Raw genomic sequence first — 17699 nt, forward strand, 5'->3', positions numbered from 1 at the left:
AAAATACTCGAGTGACTTTTTAGCAGCTTTCTTAGTGTAGTAATTCAATGCACAGAGAGAATTGCCTACCTCATACAGTTTTCATCTGTCTTTGTCTATTAGGAGGAAAATCTATTGCATTTAAGTTTACTTTGTACATTCATTTTAGTTCTTTTATTTTTTGCAGAGAATCTATTTAAAACTATTTAAATGGATGCCACCTTAATTGTGAAGCAGACCTTTGAACCAGTCAATATTTCCTCTAGTTGAGTGGTTTTTAAACTGTACATCCTGAATCCTGGGGGTTGTAGCAGAAGTTTCTGCAGAGAATGGGGTGGGGCAGGAGAGGAGACAGGAACAGGGCAGCCATCAGCAGCTACAGTTCAGGCTCCCTGTGTTAAACTAATAGAGTGTTCCTAAAGATTTTTCCTACACATTGGCCTTTCTTGTGAGACCTTGTTGGAAGAAACAAACAAGGATGCTATATCAAGGATAAGACTAAAAACCACTGCTATGGATTAAACTGCTATCTTCTAAATAGTTGGCCTTGCATCTCTTTTCTCAGCAAGTCCTGGTGGAGAGGCCCAAGCAGAAGTCTGGAGTAGTGGGGAGGACTGTACCCTGGGACACGAAAAATGCGGACTCTTCTGTGACCTGAGTTTGGGCTAAATAGCTAAGACCCTTCTGGACTGGAGATCCCATGATCTGAGGCCACCAGCAGGGATGCACAGTGCCAACAAGGCAGTTACGTGATAGGTCAGAAGGGATGAGCTGTGGGCATTTATTCTTCACATTTGTTCTCTCAATGCTCAGCTTCGGGGACCTGACCCATCTTTCACTTTTGATTTTGTGAGGGCCATTTATAAAAGTGCTTGTCTTTGTTTTGTTTCTTGTAAAAGTAGGTTTTGAGACAAAAAAATGAGTAAACACAGTTTATTTCAGAGGTTACTCTAAAAAAAATAACTGTAGGGGAGTAGAGAAATGGAAAGGGAAGGAGAGAGCTAATGAAAGGAACATGATCAATCAGGTTACAGTTGTGGGCAACTAAGGCTAAATTGCACTGAGCAACTCCAGGAGAAAGTGGAGAAAATGCATAAAAAATGTCCCACACAAGGGGCAAGGAAGATGAGGTACTGCTTCCTGAATGAAAACCACTCCTGGGGCCATGGAGTCCTGGGCACATGTAGGTTGCCTGTGCTGGGCTGAGAGAAGGTCCTGGAGAATTGCAGAGGCTGCTGTTAACCATGTTGGAATAACGAGTGCCAAGAGATATGGGAAGAACACCCAGATCTGCTAGTGTTATCATCCCACTTTATACAGGAAGAACCTGAATGTCAAGCAGGTCAAGTCACCTGCCTGAGATGAACTGGCTTAAGCATCATACTATGCCAGCATTTTTTAAAATTATGGATGCATAATAGACATTAATGAAAAGTCATTATTATTTATGATTTCTACTTAATGAAGAGAAATGGTGCTGAGAAAATAATGATTTTAAAAAATCTACTTGGAAAATTAAGTGATAAAGAGTAAGAATGTCTAGGACCAATGTTCTGAATCTCAATTCTAGACCAATTAATGGTTTGAAATTATTTGGTGTAAATGCCAATTATCACTTTTCATTAGTTCAGGTCAACCAAGGTTTAGTGGGCAAAAACTAATATACACAATCTTAAAAAACTAGGGGGTAGAACTGATTAAATAGGTTAAATGGTTTCTTAAGATTAGGTAAACAGTGATGATGAATAGTTGATTTCTGACCCAGTTGTAGTGGGTTCTGCTGTTTTTATCTGCCCACTGTGCTCCTTTGTAAGGGTAGCACACCCTATTTGCATTTCAGGGAACCCAACCACTCCTTTCCCAGTGGTAGTCCATGTGGTTTAGGCAGTTAATTCCTCATCAGCTCTAGGGAGAGTCATGTGGCCTAACTCTGTCCAATTATTACATTCCATCTTTTGGTCCACAGTGATCTAGTATGGAAATGTGGCACACATGCTAAAGGCCACAGGTCCACAAAGCATCAAAGTCCACTATCTCTTCTGGGCTTATTTCCCACTGCCATGTGGTACAGGTGTAGTCAGCTAACCAGTGCTCATTTTTAGCATTTAGGCTTTGGCCACACTGAAAATTTTTCATTTTATTATATGCTACCTTTTATATAAATGCATATAAGAACTAAATATTAGCACAAGCCAACTTTGTGTAGTATTTCTTTAACACCTACTTTAAAATATGTTTCTTGATATCAGAGAGTGTGTATATATATATATAAAAATATTATAATGTAATGTTAAATGTCCTTACTTATTTTCTTATGTGTTTATTGATTAAAGTGTATTAATCAGATGATTCTTGAAGAACATCTTGGTTTTATACCTTAGGTAAATCTTTTGATGTCAAAGCCTTGATTTGCTTCTTTGCAAAATAATAATGAACATATTAAAAAGTTACATAATAAAGAAAGCTAATGTCCTTACTCATCATTCACCACATTGAAGTCAAATAATATTTCCTGAAATTATACTTTGTTAGATTTAAGACACACAAAAAAAGGGTTCCTGAAACTATCTTAAAGTCAAACTGCAAAATTAAACTAGAAAATAAATTTTCATTTTTGGGAAAAAAAATCTCAAACTCTTAGTTACTAAAGAATTAACCTTTAACCTAACAATGTCATATTCCTACAAAAAGGGATTTAAAAATCATTCTCCTATTGACTATGAATAAAAAATCTCTAATCCTCTTTATTCAAATAAATAGAGCCAAAGCAGCAAACAAGATGACCTGGTGTGAAATATCTCAAGTTCATTTTCTTATTGGAGTTTCTGGGTTGTGAAATAAATTCTGTGATTTAAAAAAATCACACCAAAATGAACATGGAAGTTGCATGATGAATCACATAGCTTGAGAAAAATCATGCTGCTATTTTAAATGTACCTGAATTGTGTGTTTGTGATTATAGAATTCATACCTGGTACAACTATAAGATGGCACTAAATACTCTTTCAAATGCTAAGAAACATCATCTTAACTTTCCTTAGACCAAAATTGGTTCTTGCAGGATTCTAGATTTTTCAATAACCTATTATAATTTTTTCCTTTGTATCCTCTACTTTTCCAAGGCATCAGAGTTGATGTATGGGATCCGATGCCACCTGAAACATGGGCTGCCAGCAGTGTGCTGTGAAGGGAGGGGGAAAGGGCAAAGTTTAGGTTCTGAAGTGTGTCATTAGTTTCACAAAAGCTTTTTGTTTTCCTAGCTTTTTAAGCTAATGCATTTTTACAAGTCCTGTTCGCTCTGCTATAATACTGCTAGTTATTTTTTTGGTGAAGTTTGGATTTCAGAAAGGAACTGTCACATTATTTGGGAGAAATCTCCAAGGACTTGCACTCTGTTAAATGGTAAGGAGAAATGCTGTGTTTGTGACACCAGGGAAGAAAGGGCGTCATACAGAAGTAAGATCAGAGGGGCAGGCCTGGCAATGCCAGCATATACCGTTGCCTCAGTTGTTCCCTTCAACTGACCTTGGCAACAATAAGAATGATGACAACAGCAAAGGAAAAATGCTTGACCAAGAAAATAAATACTAAACAATGTCGTCTATAAATTCCTAACTAATAGCATGAAGTATAAAATTAATTATAAGATTTTAATTAATACTTAATAAATACTTTCATTTTTCATTTATAGGTCCAGTTTCAGAATAAATACAAAGGGTTGAAAAACTTTTAAATCTACTTTTATGATAACCATTCTTAGTAATGACTATTCAGCTTGCTAGAGATGTTTGTTACTTATAAATTACCTGCATATTAACATGCAATTTATTTTTTCTTAATAATTGGTTAATTGTACTTCTTTTTCCCTCCCCATGGAATATCTAGGCATTTGCAATAGCATCGCTGATGACACACCCATTCTCTCAGTGAAGATATCTCAATCCAGATGACGCTTGGGCTTAGTGGTAAAGAAATAGCTGGAAATCCTTTTCAGGGACAATGATGCTACAAATAATTGAAAATTCTTGGCAATTAAATCATCATGATCTTATTTTGGCAATTCATTTCTCCCAAATCAAAAACATAAATTTCTTAATAATTGCCAGGCAACTTAGATCTCTCTTCCTGATATAAGTTTTTAGACTGTTTTTTTTTCTTCTATAAATACTATTTTTTTTTTACATAAAGAAATCAAAATTTTATAATATTTTCCCAAGTGGGCAAATTTGTCAATAGTGTAAACTAGAACAGGATAAGGGTCCAATCTTTTCAGTTTTAGAGATTTAGAAAAATCTGTGGATCACTTCTCAGAACATCTAAAAACAGACCCTAAAAGGGCAATCTGTAAGACTGAATTTCCTGTCTGAGAAAGAGCATTTAGTCACTGAGTAAATGTAAAATAAAACAAACGATTAGACATCTAAAAAATGTCACATGCATATATAGAACTACAACAAAAATCACATATCAAAATTTAAAAAAATCTACTTTGGATTGAACCACCAGTAACTCTAAGACAGAAAGGAAAGCAGGCATACAAATGTGTGACCCATTCACAAGCAGAAAGCAGAGCTTCCAACTGGTGAGGGACAAAGTGGACTGACCTTTTGTGGCGAGGCTAGTGTTGGGTTCATATTTCTCAATCAATACTTGGACTTGCTCTTGCTTTAAAGGTGGGTAAAGTATTTCATTTAGCCGGGGATCTCGCTGCTTAATGTTGATAAAATCCATCATCTGATCAACAGTAAGGTATGGTCTGCTTTTGGCACCACTACAGACAATTAAAAACCATAAATTAGAATATTTGCCACCAAGTCTCATTCAGATATTTGCCCTTAGCTACAGAGAAACCAAATCCTGTCATTCCTGGTAAGAGCATGTTATTCTGAAATTCCTATCTTGTCCTAAAGACACCGTGTTGCTCCACACAACTGCTGCACCTCCATGGGCTACAAATAAGTTTTCCAATCACTGCCACTAAGTCCCAATGCCCTTGAACAATACCCAATGCATGAGAAAATCCACAGTAGGAAAATATTGCATCTTGTCTGTAAAGATAAACCACTCTAAACTGATCACAGAGGAATGGGTTGTTTTTTTTTTTTATTATGACACTAAACTTTTTTTTAATGTATCTTTATTGCTGAAAGTACTAGAGATGTCCCTTTTTTACCCCATTGACCCCTTCTAGTCTGCACCTACTCCAAGCCCCAGGTCTTTACCACACTATTGTCTGTCCATGGGTTATGCTTATATGCACATAAATTCTTTAGTTAATCTCTTCCTACCCACCCACCCATCCACCCCTGTCTTCCCTTTGAGATCTGACAGTCTGTTCCATGCTTCTCTGTTCCTGGATCTATTTTGTTCATCAAATCCCCATATCCCGCTTAATCATTCAAAGATGTAATAAAAAAGTAAACAATATGTTTAAGCACATTTTTCTTTTCATTAAAGTTACATGTCAACCAGAGTCTATAACTCTTCTATATAGTGTAATTCAAACTTCACATTTTAATCCTGTTGACAGCCAAAAGTCAAGTTCAATGGTATAGATATTGCACATGTTCAATAAATAGTTGATGGCAATGAACATCAGCACGTGAGTATATTCAGCGTCATTCTCGGCAGCACTGTTTGTCTGTCTTCCATATGAAGGAATCCTTATTGTATTTATCAATTTTGGATTGATTTTCTGTCATCATGTAGATTTCAGCATATCAAAAGAGTAAACTGCTACTTCCCCACATTTGCTTTGTGTTTTGGTTTCTTTCTCCTTATTTTTCATTTATTTAAAAACTTAATGCCTATATAATTTCCAACATATAATTTGCAGCTGGGAGGGTTCTTAGTAATCCACACTTGTCATTTCACTAATGCAGCTCAGAGAGGTAAGATGGCTAGTTCCCAGTTCAGAGTTCTTTCTGCAACATGAGTCTGTCTCAGCTAAGCTTTCTCTGTTCCAGCCATAAACTTCAAACCACACGGAGCCCCCTGAGGTTACTAAAACAGCTACACCCAGCAACAAATCATAGCAAACTTCCACTCATTAAAAGCCCTGGTTGCACCTCAGGGGCGGGAATACGTGATTATCTCCAGTAACTACACAGAAGCACTGCTATTAGACATAGAGCACAAGAGGGTCTTCCTCTCCCTCTATTGCTCAAATTCCTGCCCTAGCCAGCCTGAGGACCACGGAAGCCGGGAGATAGTGGATTAAAATGGATGCTCTTACAATTCGGAAAAGATGTTATCGATTTCAGGTCGAGGGCAAAGATGGTTCAGGAAAACTCTGTACACTTCTGGAGTGAAATCTTCTTGAGGTATTGAATCATTCTGGGAAATAAAACAACACTGTCAGTGAATGGTCTTTTTCTTTCCCTGTCTTCCTCCCTTCCTGCTTTCCTCAACTCCTTCCCTCCCAACCTTCATTCCCTCTTTTCTTCCATGTGTTCAGGGTAAATATTCAGAAGACATTCATGAGCCCAGCTGTGGGCTCATTTGAACACTGGCTTTGAGGTATCAAAAACCTTATTCTCTCTTGGGTTTTCATTATAATTTAAGTGTAAGAGTTTTCTTCTAAAGAGATGTTAAGGCAATTTCTTAAGTACATTTCTAAAGTGAAGTTAGACTTAGTAAAAAGAGGATCTCTTTAGCATATTTTTAAAGTTTTCATTTTGTTTTGGTTTTAATCTTTTTTATTGTGATAACATTTATGCAACATAAAAAATTTACCATTTTAACCATTTTTAAGTGATCAGTGACATGAAGAACATTCACATTTGTTAAAAAAAATGTAAAGAACTGATTTTGTGTCTTTTTTCCTAAATAATGCTCTTTCAAGTTTAAATGATAAATTGTAAAATCTCTCTATATAAAAGGCTAATATGCAAATTGTTTGCTCGGGAGTCCAACTGGGAGAGCAGGAGTTTGATTGCTTCCTATGACATGCACTGACCACCAGGGGGTGGTGCAGAACATGGCCGGTGACCAGAGGTGGTGGTGAGGCATTGAGAGAGTGAGGGAAGGAGGAGGCAGAGAAGTGAGGAGGTGGGAAGGCCAGCCCTAGGGACCCTACCCTGCACAAATTTCGTGCACCAGCCCTCTAGTGTTTGTTTTCATTAGACAGGAACCATTATTTCTCACTGACTCCTCCTGGCCCTATTGTTTGGGAAGCAAGTCACTGACATAAAAAGTCACTTCTATGACTTATTTTTCTGTGTAGTCGGGCTGCCATGGAAACCGGAAACATGTATTCAAGCCTTTGTTAACAGGAAGGACATTCTTTATGCCGTTTTCCTATTTCAGGTAAGTGTTTATATGGGTGTTTTTATTTTCAAGCCCTTAAACCAAAGAAAACACCCTTCCTTTTACCATATTTATAGGTTTTGAAATGTACTTTTATAAAAGTTTCTAAAAGTTATTGTCTGAAATCGTACATTCCTTGCTAACAGGTAAGAAAACTTAGCTCACCACTTAGTTCACTCCCATATTTGTGGGCTGAACAAATAAAAGAATATTTTCTTTACTAAACCCATTTATAGAGCGCAAAAAAATCTATTTTTAAAAACAGAATTTTGAGACAAACACTACACATAGCAAGATGCATTACACCATTAAGCTTAAATACCTGGACACCAATTTTGAAGTCATGAGCACAAGTGGCCAAATCCAAGAACAATGGGAAGTTTCCATGGATTGTTTTATTGGTGTTTTGCCACTCATAAAATGGGGACAAGTACAACCTGTAAACTGGTTTCCAAAGTCCCGTTCTATTCACAAGATGGAAGAAACCCTTTGCCTAGAAGTTGTACATTTTCCATTGCCCCCTTTCTGTGAATTAAGCACCCACATCTCCTTAAGTAGCTGTGTAAATAGCTGGAAATGACCTTCTCTATTCTACTTTTTGGCTGAGAGACACAGAGAAGGTAAATATTTAAATATCAATAGTAGTAAAGAAATACTGAATAGCTCTGTGAACTCCAAGCATGTTCTCCCATTCTCTCTACTATTTAGTTACTATTTGGAGTTCACTCTTCTCCCCACCCCAACCTTACCCAGCACACACATATATGGATTTTATCTAAGAACATAAATAATTGTTTTCTTTCCCTTCCTGACCCCTTTTCTCCCTCCCTTCTTGTCTTAGCTAAAATCTCTTCCTCTGGGAGCCTTTCCTTTCTCCCAGACAGGGTTTTGCCTTCCATTCTGTGATACCATCACACCTTGCTTGTCTCATATTTCAACACTCATTTAACAGGATTCTGCTCCCAGCTGTACAATTCTATTACTTTCCAGCCTGCAGATCTACACAAGCTAGGACCTGCATTTTGCTTGTTAACTGCTCTATCTCCAGTGTGTAACATACTGCAGGTGCACACTAATTACTTACTAAATGAATGAATGTAATTTATGAGAAAGGTAGAAGTTGATAGCAAGGACTTATGTGCTCTATGTTTCCCTTTGAATAGCAGATTTAGCTAAAGTCATTTATACAAGATTCCAGACACATAACTCCATAGAACAACATGCTTTAGTAGAACTCTAACCACTGTTTATTTACCAGCTGTGAATCAGAAGTCCCTATAAAGGGAAACAGATTAATTAAGATAATATGAATAAACACAATTTATTGTCATCACCAGTTGGATGTTAGAGCATAGAAAAAGGAAAACATTTCAATACAGCTGATTTTCCTTGTCTCATTTTTCTCTTATCCAAGTTGAGCAAGCCTTTGGAGTCAGTGGGTGAGAGAAAAAAAAATTTTGTTAAAATGTGTATCATTGGGTCCTAGCTGGTGTGGCTCAGTGGATACAGCGTTGGCCTGCAGACTAAAGGGTCCTGGGTTCCATTCCAGTCAATGGCACATACCTGGGTTGAGGGATCAATCCTCAATAGGTGGCATGCAGGAGGCAGCCAATCAATGATTCTCTCTCATCATTGATGTTTCTCTTTCTCTCTCTCTCTCTCTCTCTCTCTCTCTCTCTCTCTCTCTCTCTACCTTTCCTCTCTTAAATCAATAAAAATATATTTTAAATGTGCATTATTGAAAGCTAAATTGAAAGAGTATAGGGGAGTAATTTTGTAAGAAATAGGTATTTAACATTCAGAAAATGTTATCTGAAAATATGTTAATTTATTGAAGTAGACTCTAATAACTCAAGAGTTCACATACAGATTTCATCTCTACAAAACAATGAATTATTTATCAGTAAATTCAGTATTTTAATCTATTCACAATATGTTTTTCTAAAGCTATAAATCAAAAGTTGAGTTAGCCATAATGTACATGAAATACTTACAAGTAAGCTGCTCATAATCAATCTCCAAATGTTTTTGTTAATTTTTCATTTGTTAATTTCAGAGAGAAAGAAGAGAGAGGGAGGGATGGATGGATGGATGGAGGGAGGGAGGGAGAGAGAGAGAGAGAGAGGGAGAGAGAGAGAGAGAGAAAGAGAGAGAGAGAGAGAGAGAGAGAGAGAGAGAGAGAGAGAGAGAGAGAGAGAGACATGGACTTGATGTTCCATTTACCTTGGTTTATCGAGATAACACTGTAATCAACTGAGCTATCCGTAAATTTAGTATTTTAATCTATTCACAATATGTTTTTCTAAAGCTATAAATCAAAAGTTGAGTTAGCCATAATGTACATGAAATACTTACAAGTAAGCTGCTCATAATCAATCTCCAAATGTTTTTGTTAATTTTTCATTTGTTAATTTCAGAGAGAAAGAAGAGAGAGGGAGGGATGGATGGATGGAGGGAGGGAGGGAGGGAGAGAGAGGGAGAGGGAGAGAGAGAGAGAGAGAGAGAGAGAGAGAGAGAGAGAGAGAGAGAGAGAGAGAGAGAGAGACATGGACTTGATGTTCCATTTACCTTGGTTTATCGAGATAACACTGTAATCAACTGAGCTATCCAGCCAGGGCTTCAATGAGGCTTTATATTTTTTATATCAGTTATTTTAAGAATCACAGCTACAAAAATGATTATATTTCTGATTTATATTTATGATGTAAGACATAGGAAAAAGGCAAATCTAACAGTTATCCTGTAAAAATAATTTTTATTCATAATATTCTTTACAAAATTTAAGGTGTTCTTTTAATTCAGAAAACACTATCTCCCTCAGTATTGCATATACTATATGTTCCTAAATATAGTAAACTTTGTTATTTAAAATAAACACATGGATTTACTCTTTATCTTCATCATTAAATGAAAATACATGTGCCAACGCTATGCCAAGACCAAAATATAACTATAATAAACTTTATTATTTAAAAGAAACACATAGATTTATTCCTTATCTTCTTCATTAAAATGCAAACACATAAGCCAATGCCATATTGAGACTACTATACCATTCCAAATGACCCTGAGCTGTTCTCAAGTTAATAAGACTTAAATCAAAGGTAATTTGCTTCAAGTAAACTATTTTCAGTGCTCAGAAAGTTTGTGGGTAAAGTGGTAATTTTCTGAATATGCAAAGGTCTTCAAAGGTTTCACTGGAAAATGTGTTTGGATTATTAATAGAACTACAGTAATTGCTTTGTCTCTCTTTTTTGCTGTAGTACTACTTTTTAACAATTAAGGTAATTTGGACAAGCGACTGTAATCTCTGAAGGAGTACCCTTTAAAGGAATGTGTTATTCCAATGGATCACGTTGGCTGGGACACAAGTTCAAGTGCATTAATTATCCCTAACAATGTGCACAAAGACAATGTTTAAAAAATCTCAACAGGATATCCACTGTGTTTCTGGTAATGTGCCTATTTACAGAACACAATTAAATCTAGTTGGAATGACAGCCGGCTATGAACCGAGGCTCCAGACATGCAGGATTATCTACCATTTATATAACTTTTCTTCTGTGTAGTATTTAAAATACTTCTTGTTAGTATATCCCGAATCTTTTTGCTAATTAGTAGATATTTTCTAGAGACACTGTTCTGTAGATATGAAATTACAATGAGGATTTCAAACATAGTCAGTTTGCAGAAGCATTTATTTCTAAGCTCTGAAACTGTCTCTGCTTTTTAAATCTTTTAAAGCATTCAGTTTCTACAACTCTTCCAAGTAAAGTGTACTTTACTAAGAATAATGATCTTTCAAAACTTTATGATGGAGGTTGATCATATTTTTAAAAAATCTCCAATTTGTTCTCAGAAAACTGTCATAACATTTAATTTACTAAAGATAAATATGTTTTTCAATTTAAACATGACTCCTGTTATTTGAATCTCATTTTCCTTTTCAAATGTCTCCAGTTGACTTTGGTCTGAAAGCGTGAACCTATAATAGACATAGTGGATTGTAAAAACTCAATTTATATTTATTGGCTGAATTTTCAGAATCCAATTGTTTAGAAAATTGCAATTTACAGAGAATTGATTGATGGGTTTGACTTTCAATGCAGTTTCATTTTTTACTCCTTTTCCTTAGCTAGATATTAATAATAATAATAACTTAAATTTTTGATCATTATAAGTCACAAATGTTATCCAGTAAAGGTAAAATCCGGAGCAGTTACAGAGGAAAAACACTTGATACCCATCTTTCTAAATTAATCTCTTCCACTTACTTTTTGTGCTTAAATGCAGTTCTCTTTCGGGCCTAGTCTTTCCGGCCTCAGGGCCTTGCACACATAGTTTAATTTTTCTGGAATGAGCTTCTCTCATTCTCACTGGCAGCCCTCCACTCCTTTTGTTCCTAGAATTCCCCACAAATTACACATGTCAGTTGAGGTGCTTGACCAGCATCCCCAGACTCTGATTCTGGAACCCTGGGACTTCATTGTGTTCACTATCATATTCTCAGTGCTTGAGGGCACCCAGAAAGAATTCAAGAAATATTTATTTAATTATCAACCTTAGTTATTTCTTTCTTACTCCAAAGCATCCACTGGGAGAGCAATAATAAGCAAGTTTGATCATTTCATTTTGCTTATTAAAGTGAAGGTTAAAATGTTTGGGAGCTTCCCCACTGCTCTGCCCTAGTGTTGGAGTATCAGCATCTGTTTCCACCTGTAGCAGGAAACTGGTGGTGGAATGGCACTCTTGTTTTTCCTTGTTTTCTTCTACCTACCAAAGTCGTTATTACACTTAATTTTTTTCTGAAAAGTATTCCCAACAAGAACTGACTGGTGAACCTAATAATGGCACCCATACTTTTTCACATGTAATTATACGCTTAAGAATGGCTCCTCAACTTTGTTCTCTGCAACTTGAGCATTGCCAGTGGGTTTTAGAGCCTCAAAGGTTCTCCCTACAGCATAAGGAGTGTCCTTGGGAAAGTGCTTACTTGTTGCTTAGATACCAGGATAAAAATACTTTGCAACAGAAAGGAGAGTTCTGCATAGAGCAGAGAAAAAGGCGTTCTGCAATAGACCCATTTCTCTCAGAAACAATGGTAAAAAAAAATCATTTTAGAGCCAGGCATGTAGAAATGTATTGAAATGAAGGCAAATTCATTAAGTTTCAGGGATTAACACATATTGAGTGCCTTGAATATGTTTGGCATGAAGAAGAGCATACTACATCCTTGTCTTCTCATCTACCTTTCCACCATCTGAGCAAAGTAGCAGTCTCCAAACTGCGCTGATCTGCTTCCCTCTCAGCAAAAACTCTGAGCACAGCCCTGCAGGAGTATGTAAATATATTTCTTTATAAACATGTACTGCTATATTAATTGCTTAGTAACTTATAACTCTTAAAACTAGAAAATTTAAGAGTGAGTTAAGATTACATTCATATTTCAAATATCTTCCTAATCATAATCTATAATGATTAGCTAATATCTCAAGGGACACCAAATATCAAGAAGTTTAAATTCTTAATAATGTTAATATTTTTGGCCAATACATTTTATATCAGTTTTTAATTTTTATTGATAAAGAACAAAGGTCTTTCTAGATTAAAATGTTGGAATAAGGGGAGTGAAAGAAAATATAGTTACAGTGACCTCACATATTGTAAATATTAACAAATAAGTCCTATGGTTTTTTTTGTTTGTTCTCACTGGAAAATAATTTTTCTATTGATTTTTAGAGAGAACGGAAGGGAAGGAGAGGTGGAATGAAGGAAAGAGAGAGAGAAACATTGATGTGGATTGGTTGCCTCTTACACCTGCCCTGACCAGGCTGGAAATCAAATCGAATCTGCAACCCAGGTATGAGCCATTGACTGGAAATCAAACCCGTGACCCGTTGGTGGGTGGGCCAGCTCTCTAACCACTGAGCAACACAGCCAAAGCTCCTATGGTTTGATGTTTGGGTAGCATTTGGGGCAACCTACACTTCATTATGATTGCTCAAAGCTATTTAGTAGTGCTAATTTTAGATAGGCAACATGCTCACCCTTGATGATGGAAGACTACAAGCCTCTAAAGCAGTTTCAACTCGTTTCCGGTCTGCTGAAAACAAGCGGTATATGCTGCAAGTGAAAGCACAACAAGTGAGAGGTGTTTGAAAGGCAGATGGATCCCAGCACTTGTAGGTGATGCCAAACGAAAACATCCCACTAAATCAACCTCTTTGGCATTCAGCTTTAAAGCATTAAAAACTTCCCATCATACCATGCATATGCACATGTGTTCTGAAAGATTGATGCGTGTGCTTTTTATAATCAAAGTGCCTAACATAAAATCAATATTTTGAGACAATGGTGATCACTCAATTAAAAGGCATTGCACTAAATAGTCTCTAATATTAAGCACTAAAATAAATATCCTTGCTAATTTTGTCCCCTTGCTGCTACCCCTTTCTCTAAAGGTGTACATTGTTAATATCCTATCTGATAAAAGAGAAACATGGTAATTAGCGTACGACCGCTACCCTTCCCATTGGCTAATCAGGGCAATATGCAAATTAACTGCCAGCCAAGATGGCGGCAGGCAGCCAGGCAGCTTGAAACTAACATGAGGCTTGCTTGCTTCAGTGACGGAGGACTCCAACGTTCCCCGCCTGCCTTGCTGGCCTCTGAGCTTGCAGTTTGAAACATTGTAACACATATAGAAGCTAAACAAAACCCCAGAAACCTGCTTTCAGCCAGCCAGAATCTCAGAGCTGGAGTTGATGCAGTGTCTTGATTATAGAACCCAAACAAACCAGATACATGCTTTCAGCAGCAGAGGCCTCAGAGCTGGAGCCAGAGCTAAAGCTGGCCCAGAATTAAAAAAAGAAAAAGAAAAAATGGAGCGGTTGGGAGCTTCAGTCACCCACCAGCCTGAAAACAGCCCTCAGCCCCTCACCCAGACTGGCCAGGCACCCCAGTGGGGACCCGCACCCTGAAGGGTGTGTGACCAGCTGCAAACAGCCATCATCCCCTCATCCAGGCTGGCCAGGCACCCCAGTGGGGACCCCCACCCTGATCCAGGACACCCTTCAGGGCAAACCAGCCAGCCCCCACCCATGCACCAGGCCTCTGTCCCATATAGTAAAAGGGTAATATGCCTCCCAGCACCGGGATCAGCGGAGCCGTGAGGACTCCCGGCACAGGGATCAGCATGACAGGGGGCAGCGCCCAAACCCCCTGATCACCCTGCGGCTCTGTGTGTGACAGGGGGCGCGGCCACAACCTCCCTATCCGCCCTGCTCTGTTCGTGACAGGGGAAGGCGCCCCAACTACCTGATTGGCCCTGCTCTGTGTGTGACAGGGTGCAGTGCCCTAACCCCCCCTGCCCCCCATCCCACGGGCCCTGCTCTGTGTGTGATGGGGTAAAGCCATAACCTCCCCATCGGCCCTGCCCTGAGTGTGACAGTGGCGTTGCCCCAACCCCCCAATCGGCCCTACCCTGAGCGTGACTGAGGGTGGCATCACAACCTTCCAATCCACCCTGCTCTGTGCATGACAGGGGGCGACGCCCCAACTCCCCAATTGGCCCTGCTCTGAGCCTGACTGGGAGCTGCACCTAGAGATTGGGCCTGCCCTCTGCCACCTGGGAGCAGGACTAAGCCAGCAGGTCATTATCTCCCGAGGGGTCCCAGACTGCAAGAGGGCACAGGCCGGGCTGAGGGACCCTTCCTCCCCCCTCGAGTGCACAAATTTTTGTGCACCGGGCCTCTAGTCTATAATAATAAAAGTGTAATATGCTAATTAGACTGGATGTCCTTCCAGATGACCTTCTGGACAAAGCCGCAGCAGTGGGCAGAGGCAGAGGCCCCTGGCTGCCATGGTGGCAGTGGGGGCTGAGCCCTTTGCACAAATTTCTTGCATCAGGCCTCTAGTCTATATATATAAAAGCCTAAGTGACCCACCAACTGGCTGGTTGCTATGACGCGCAATGATCACCAGGGGGCAGACACTCCGACCAGTAGTTATGACACACACTGACCACCAGGGGGTAGGGGCTCAATGCAGGAGCTGCCGAGCTGTGATGTCTTGGCAGCTGTGGTTCTTGGGTGACATACCCAGAACCAAAGAGGAGGGAGCCCAATTCCAGGGTGCATCACCCAAGAACCATCCTCTCACAATCCAGGACACCTCGGGGGATGCCAGAGAGCCAGTTTCTGCCAGATCCCCGCAGGCCAGGCTGAGGGACCCCACCAGTGCACGAATCCATGCACTGGGCCTCTAGTTATTAAAAATAATTAATGATTTAACTTTTACATTAACAGAAACCCACTAGTACCTAGTAAGCCAATGGTTAAAGACATTTGGCTAAATATGGTCTAAAGATGTGCTTTTTTTTGTCAGTAATTTGGCTTTTAAAATATAACTTAAGTACTGCTATATTTAATACTGGTGGGAGTCCCTTGGCGTAGCCTGCAGGGATTGGGCCAAAACTGGCTCTCTGACATTCCCCGAGGGGTCCTGGATTGTGAGAGGGCAGTTCTTGGGTGATGCACCCTGGAATTGGGCTCCCTCCTCTTTTGTTCCGGGTGCATCACCGCAGCTGGGCAGCTCCTGTGTTGAGTGTCTGCCCCCTGGTGGTCAGTGCGTATCATAGCTACTGATAGGAGCGCCTGCCCCCTGGTGGTCATTGTGAGTCATAGCTAGTGGTCGGAGAATTGAATGGTCACTTAGGCTTTTATATATACATATATAGATAATAATTTGGATTTAATGCTGCTATTGCAACATTAGAAAATCTAGTACCTGAGGCCCACTAGTCCCACAGGAATATGATGGGGTTGAGTTGTCATTGTCCCGTTTAGATGGGGGATTTCACTCTTCAGTTTTTCTTCCTGATGCTGGACTGCTTCATCTTTTCTTTTCCCAACTGGCTTCTGTTGACATTTGAGTTTGAAACCCCTGCTTTCAGGTTAGTGTCATTGTGGTATAAAAAGACACCATGGTCACCCAATCACCATCCTAGAATAGTTCTTAATTCTTCATCTCAGATAATCTTTTGGAATATCAGCAAGATTCCCCCCGCCCCCTCCACCTTTTCTTGCTTTGGTGTTTCTTAAAAATGAGGCCACAGAAAGGGGACGAAACCCTGGGACCCTCTGAGGAAAACAGCTGCACTGATGTGAACAGGCGTGTGAGGGAGGATGGGGTGACCATGCATTTCCATGCTCCCACTTGGGCCAGAGGAGAAACAAAACAGAGTCATGGCATGGACTCAGATCTTTGGGAAAAACAAAACGAAGAATGAGAAATGCTCACACAGCTTACTTTTTGAGAGGAATGCGCCCTTCTGGAGTGACTTGCAGCTTAAGTTTAGTATAGCTGTTGGGGAAGCAGAACAACAAGTGTTTAATTTTTAAAAAGCAAATAATTTACATTGGAAAAGGGCTCATGCATATGCACAGTTCACTGAAATTTCACAAGCTGTCCACGCCTCTGCAGTTGGTACCCAGATCAAGAAATAGAATATGATCACACTGTAGCATCCCAGCAGCCCCTCTCACACCCCCTTCCAGAGTCTATTCCCCAAAAGGGAACCGTAATCCTGACTTTAACCAATATAGACAATTTTTGCCTGTTTTTGTACTGTATGTGAATGGAATCACATTATTTTATGTCTGGCTTCTTTCACTCAATGCTGTTTTTAAGATCCATCCATGCTTTTGCTTATAGTTGGAAAGCATTCATTCTCATTGGTGTATAGTATTCCATTGTGTGAATATAGCACCTGTATTTATCTTTTCAACTGCTTCTGGACATGGGACTACAGAGATGAAGCAACAGAATTTGGGACCACTACTTGAAGAAACTGCACATGGTATGATCCAGCAGTCTCATGTTGAATAGTACATGCAACAGAAATGCTCATAACATGTTCATCAAAAGACATGGTCTAATGTCCATAGCAGCTATTCATAGGGAGATATCTATCCGGAACAGACATTCGCAATAGGTAATAAATGATTAGCTAAATATATGTTTTTACTAGCTATAACATGCTGGGTTTCAGGTAAAACATTTATCTCTGTGTCATGGCCCACTAACGTTGCCTGGCACAAAAGATGTTCAAAAAATGTCTATTAAATAAATGTCCATTAGATGGTAAAAAGAAAAGATAAAAAGAAAGGGGTAGAGGAGGAGGTGTATGAAGGGTCAAACTCAAGGTGACAACTAAGGAGATGAGATGATGAGATAATGAGAAAGCATTTAAGTCAGCGGTTCTCAACCTGTGGGCCGTGACCCCTTTGGGGGTTGAATGACCCTAGCACAGGGGTCGCCTAAGACCATTGGAAAACACATATATAATTACATATTGTTGCTGTGATTAATCACTATGCTTTAATTATGTTCAATTTGTAACAATGAAATTG

General features: G+C 39.1%; 1 protein-coding gene across 2 annotated transcripts in view; it reads right to left on the reverse strand.

Moving 5' to 3' along the window:
• The window catches only part of PLCB1 (phospholipase C beta 1), a 624828-nt gene that overhangs the window by 168700 nt on the left and 438429 nt on the right, over positions 1 to 17699 (reverse strand). For both annotated transcript variants that reach the window (XM_081097387.1, XM_081097386.1), the window contains exons 6-9: positions 16597 to 16650; positions 13335 to 13410; positions 6215 to 6315; positions 4584 to 4750 (exon numbers count right to left, since the gene is read on the reverse strand). In XM_081097387.1, coding sequence (XP_080953513.1) covers positions 4584 to 4750; positions 6215 to 6315; positions 13335 to 13410; positions 16597 to 16650 — 398 coding nt within the window. The remainder of the gene's footprint in view (positions 1 to 4583; positions 4751 to 6214; positions 6316 to 13334; positions 13411 to 16596; positions 16651 to 17699) is intronic.

This window comes from Myotis nattereri (assembly GCF_964212035.1).
Source record: "Myotis nattereri genome assembly, chromosome: 8".
Lineage (NCBI taxonomy): Eukaryota > Metazoa > Chordata > Mammalia > Chiroptera > Vespertilionidae > Myotis > Myotis nattereri.